The sequence below is a fragment of the Manacus vitellinus genome, unplaced genomic scaffold (genome assembly GCF_001715985.3).
Source record: "Manacus vitellinus isolate BGI_N305 unplaced genomic scaffold, ASM171598v3 scaffold_82_pilon, whole genome shotgun sequence".
NCBI classification, from domain to species: Eukaryota; Metazoa; Chordata; class Aves; order Passeriformes; family Pipridae; genus Manacus; species Manacus vitellinus.
Genome location: NW_021940828.1, coordinates 802,038 through 807,150, shown reverse-complemented (window position 1 = coordinate 807,150; position 5,113 = coordinate 802,038). Strand labels below are relative to the sequence as shown.

At 54.1% G+C, this 5,113-nt stretch overlaps 1 protein-coding gene across 1 annotated transcript in view; it reads right to left on the bottom strand.

Moving 5' to 3' along the window:
* Nucleotides 1-1,116: 1,116 nt before the first annotated feature.
* The window catches only part of SOX7 (SRY-box transcription factor 7), a 5,595-nt gene continuing 1,598 nt past the window's right edge, over nt 1,117-5,113 (bottom strand). The window contains 2 exon segments of the mRNA XM_029964880.1: nt 1,117-2,823; nt 2,825-3,399. Of these exon segments, the coding sequence (XP_029820740.1) occupies nt 2,470-2,823; nt 2,825-3,399 (929 nt within the window). The 3' untranslated portion in view covers nt 1,117-2,469.

The window sequence follows — 5,113 nt, the reverse complement described above, 5'->3', positions numbered from 1 at the left end:
GACTGGTTTACAAATCCTTTTGGAAAAGTCACATTTGGGGTGAGCCACCCCAGCCAGGGAGCCACCACAGTGCCTGGGGCCAGCAGGACACCCAAAGGTATCCACTTCGTTCCCCCTGAAAGGGAAACCATGTGGCCAAGGGTGAGTTTGGATGCCTGAGTGATGGACAAAGGAAGAGGCTGCGTGTGATGGGAGAGCTGGATCCAGGGGACACTAGTGGGGGACAAAGGAGCACCATAAGCACAGGACAGGGACATATTGGTGTCACCCCACATACACAGACTCCCACCTTCTGGGATCACGGGCTCCCTGGGGCAGAGATAAGTCATTTATGGGAGGCAAACCAGCCCAGGTGGTTGGGTTGGGTTGGGGTGGGTGAGTGAGCTCTGGAGATCCTTTCCAGCCAACACAGAGATGGGCATCACAAAGTGTGTCAGAAAATTTGCTCCTCCACTTTTTGGGGCCAAGCAGGAGGACACAGCCTGGGAGGACACTGCTTTGGGAGGTGTTTCCCCAGCCTTGGAAGGGAGGTTGGAATAGATAATATCCAGAGGTCCCTTCCAACCCTAACAATTCTGTGCACATGGTTTCATCTCAAGGTCTGGCAGGAGTAGGCTGGGATGTTTGTCCATAGACAACAAAACAGATGAAGCTTTTCTCTTTGCTGGCCAGGCCTGAAGGCCATCAATCAACATCCACCTTGACACAGATCCCCAAATTTGACCCACACATTTCTCAGGTCCCATCGCCTTGATCAGCATCTGCACCAAGGACCCTTTATGTGACCCCTCACACCGTGGAGCACCTTAAATGGTGCATCAGTGCAAACTGTGCAAGACAGACTTAAATGGGAATAAAAGCCACGTTCCAGGCACCAGCACTTGCTCCGTAAATTGGCAATTTTGCTCACCAAGACACCAAAGGCAAAACTCTGCCTTAACTTCACTGTAATATTGACACAGGACCTGGTGTTAAAGGGTCATATTTGAGAGATGGCAAAAGCAGGATCAAGACCACCCCAAAACACACCAAAACACACTCGCGAAAAGTGAAGGTAGGAACTCTTTGTTCCTCGAGTCATTTTCTTAGAAAGCAATCCACAATTTGTAAAGATAACCATAGATCTTTGTTTTATTTAAAAAAAAAAATGGAAGTAGAAAAACTTGGCTGAAAATATCAACAACAACAACAACAACATAATAATAAAAAAATAGCACTCGCATGGGAAATGTTTCTGTTTTGAAAACTTTTGTCAATAGCGACAGCAATTTAAATCATCGAACAATCATCGTATAAAAACATATTTATTTAAATTAAATATTTTATGCAAACTCGTATCTACACTCATTCAAAATGCATAGAGTCACACAAAAGAGATGGAATGTATTAGCTTAAAAACTGGTGGAGTTGTTTTTTTTTTTTAAGTATTATTTGCAATTATTATTAATACATTTTGGGGACTGAAACCAGGAAATCATAACCACGCTACTAACTAATCATTACCAAGTGCCATACAGTAAACACTAAGATTAATCATGTCATATAACTGATTTAAAATAAAGCTTCGTCTTTATGAAAAGGAAGAGAACTCGAGCAATACAAAAATCCGAGGGAGGGGGAATAATGGAAGGAATAAATCAATGTACAGCTTTATTACAAGCAATAATATGCCGGAGTTAGGACAGGAATTGGGCACTGTGGCTCCAAACGTGGAGCCTGAGCCTTCAAAGGATCTTTGCTAAAAAAAAGTGTCTGCTACATCATCACCTCTTGGCCAAAATGTTTATCCCAGGACCCGTTCTCAGGGGTGGATGCTGGATGGATCCTGCCTTTCCAAGCCCTGATCTTACCCTTCTCCAGAATGTGCTGAGCACCCTCAGGGCTGGCTGCCCCCTTCCTGGCTGGTGTCCCATCCCCTCTGGGGTTTCCTGAGGGATGAAGCCCCCAGCCCATGATCTGGGGGCAGTGGGAAGGGGGGTTTAATCCCTGCTAATGTGGTTGGGCAGGTCAGGGCGACTGCAGCAACGCCGACGCTGGAACCCAGGAACAGCTCACAGACCGTGCGCCCCTTCCCTAAAACCTTCCCTTTTCCTCCCATCCCTGCCTTCTCCCCTTCCAGGAGGACTTCAAACCTGACATTTCTGGGATGCTGCCACACTTCTGGCTCCAAAACAGAGCTGGGGACGCCTCGAAACGAGGGGCAGCCTTCCTGTGCTCCCGTGAGCATCTCTGCTTTGGAAGAGGGACTTGGCCAAAGGGCTTTGGCTTTGGAAGTGCCCCCCGGCCCCATTCAGAGGCTTTGCACCGTTGGTGACCCAACAACCAAAATCCTTTACCTACAGCACCGAGGAGCCTCCATGGCCCTGGCGGTTCGGACTCGGTCACCCTGAGGGGTGGTGAGCGACGGCCCTGGGGGACAATGCCCCGTAACTCTGTGTGGGTCCTTCCAGGTGGCCCCAGCCCAGGCTCTTAGGACACGCTGTAGTTGTTGTAGTAGGTGGCCGTGGCGTCGGCCAGGACGGAGATGAGGCTGTTCTCGGAGGTGTGGGAGCTGCCGGACGCTGGGACTTGCCCGTTGACCAAGACCCCGCTGTGGTGGTCGCCGTGGTGGCCGGGGTTGTTGAGATACTGGTCGAACTCGTTGCGGTCCATCTCCCCCAGCAGCTCCGCCTGGCTCAGCTGGTCCAAGGTGTCGAAGCCGTGGTGGTCGGGCGGTGGGGAGAGCTGGCCCAGGTGGGCATGGAGGCTGGGGGCGGGCAGGGAGGGGAAGCAGGCGTTTGTGTAGTAGCTGGGAGGAGGGAGGAGGAGGAGGAGGAAGGGCAGGGCAGCTGGAGGCCGGGGAGATCATGCAGGTGGCCGGCTGCGACATGGGGCTGAGCGGGTGGTGGTTGCACGGGAGGGAGTTCCCGTACTCCGGGGAGTAGGTGGCTCCGGCAAGGTGGGAGCGGTGGTGCTCGTCGGGGCAGGGCGAGGAGAAGAAGCTCTGCTCGGGGTCTATGGCATCCAACGGGGACATCTCCGGGGGGGTGGGCAGCCCGTAGGGATAGGTGTCCACGCTGGCGCTGCTCCCGCTGCCCGGAGCCTCCCGGTAGCCCCGGACCGCCGGGAGCCCTGGGCGAGGCGGGTACTCACCCGGCCCCTCTTTGTCCCCCCCAGCCCTGCTGCAGGTCCTCTTCTCCGGCACCGTGTTCTGGTCCCGTGCCAGGCTGCCCAGCAAAAACCCCGGGTCCACCCTCTTGCCGATGCGCTTGACCTGCTTCTTCCTCCGGGGCCGGTATTTGTAGTTGGGGTAGTCTTGCATGTGCTTCACCCGCAGCCGCTCGGCCTCCTCCACGTAGGGACGCTTCTGAGAGAGGCTCAGTGCCTTCCAGGACTTCCCTGAAAAGGAGAACACATTCCCTTAGCACCCAGAGCTGCTCCTCAAAGCTTGCAGGTGCTCAATCCAAGGGCAAGGCGTGGGGTCCCAATATCCGAGCTGGCACACGTGGAGGACACATCCCACAAACCCCACGGGAGGATAAAACAGCAATGGAGAAGGGGGGATTGAAGCCAGTGTAGGTTCTCCAACTCCCTCCATCCCAAGTCCTGAGCCAAGTGGGCTCAGGGTTAGTAAACAGTAAATAGTAAATAAATCCAGGCAGTTAAACTCTCCCAATTCCACGGCCTGTGGAGCAGGGACAGCCAAAGCCATGCCTGGCTAAGCAGGGGGGTCAGGACATGATGTCCTTTAATGTGCCCCAGCCTGTGCCCTGCCAGGACTTGCACCAGGGCGTAAGAAAACCTGGGCACTATGACACCTGGTCTGAACAACCTGGTCTAGTGGAAGGTGTCCTTGCCTGTGGCAGGGGGGTTGGAATGAGCTGATCTTTAAGGTCTCTTCCCACCCAAACCATTCCATGACTCTGTGATTCTGTGACCTCGCTGCTCCCTGTTTGAGATACACAAAACGTCACCAAAACACAGGAGAGAGAAGCAGCGCTGGGATGGGGGGGTCGTATTCCAAGAAGTGGTTGTCCCAGGCTGCTCCTCAGGGTAAGGGGGAGAAATGAGGATACAGATCAAAGCCTTTGATGCCTTCCCATGGCCTGAGACAGCAGAAATTACACTAACAAGCTGAGATGCTGCCTGGCAAAGCAGCGAGGAGAAAACCCAAACCACCAAAGAAAACACCACAGAACTGTCCAGGGAAACACAAACTTTGGATAAGAGGTTGGGCAGTAAAAAGCTGTGTTGCAATTCGGGCAGCACTTTCTCAGGCTGTCTGGGCTGGTTATTTTGGTTTGCCCTCTTGGTTTCACATCAAAATTGGGGATTGGGAGAAGGGAAAAATGGAGGATGGGGAGTGGGAAACAAATGTGTGCTCAAAATGGGATTTGATCCCCCAGTAAAACAGCAGAAATTCAAAATACACACACACAGCCCGGCTGTGCAACACTGGGTGGGTGAGTGAGGTGGGGACAAAGTGGGACAGCAGAGACAGGCCAGGAAAATTTGGGGGTCCCTCCTGGCACAGCAAGGCAGCACCTGCAGGGTTTGTACCCGAGGGGTGGCAGGGTGTGCACAGGGGTGTCTGTCCCCTGGGGTGCAGGACGCCATCAGGTTTTACTCTCTCCAAGCATCCCAGAGGATATTGTCCCAGGATGCTGGACCTGGGCTGGCTTTGCACCCACAGCAGGGCCAGGTGGGTACAGGGGTGCCCACCTGCTGTGTGCCACACCAGGTCCCCGTCTGGGCAGAGTTTGGACACCCAGGGATGGCCGATGGAGCACAGGGTTCCCAATCCAGGGTACTGGATCTGAATAGGATTTGCACCCCTGAGAATGAGCAGGTGGGTGCCTGGGTTCCTACCCCAGGGCACTGGATTTGGATGGGATTTGCACCCCAGGGATAGCGGGTGGGTGCCTGTGTGCCCACCCCAAGGTACCGAATCTGGACGGGGCTTTCATTCCAGGGAAGGCTGGGTGGGTGCCCGAGTGTCCACCTGGGATACTGAATCCAGGCAGGATTTTCACTCCAGGGCTGGCCGGTGAGTGCCTAAGTGCCCATCCCGGGGCACTGGATCCGGGCAGGATTTGTAGCCTGGGAATGCCCTGGTGGGCGCACGGGTGCCCAC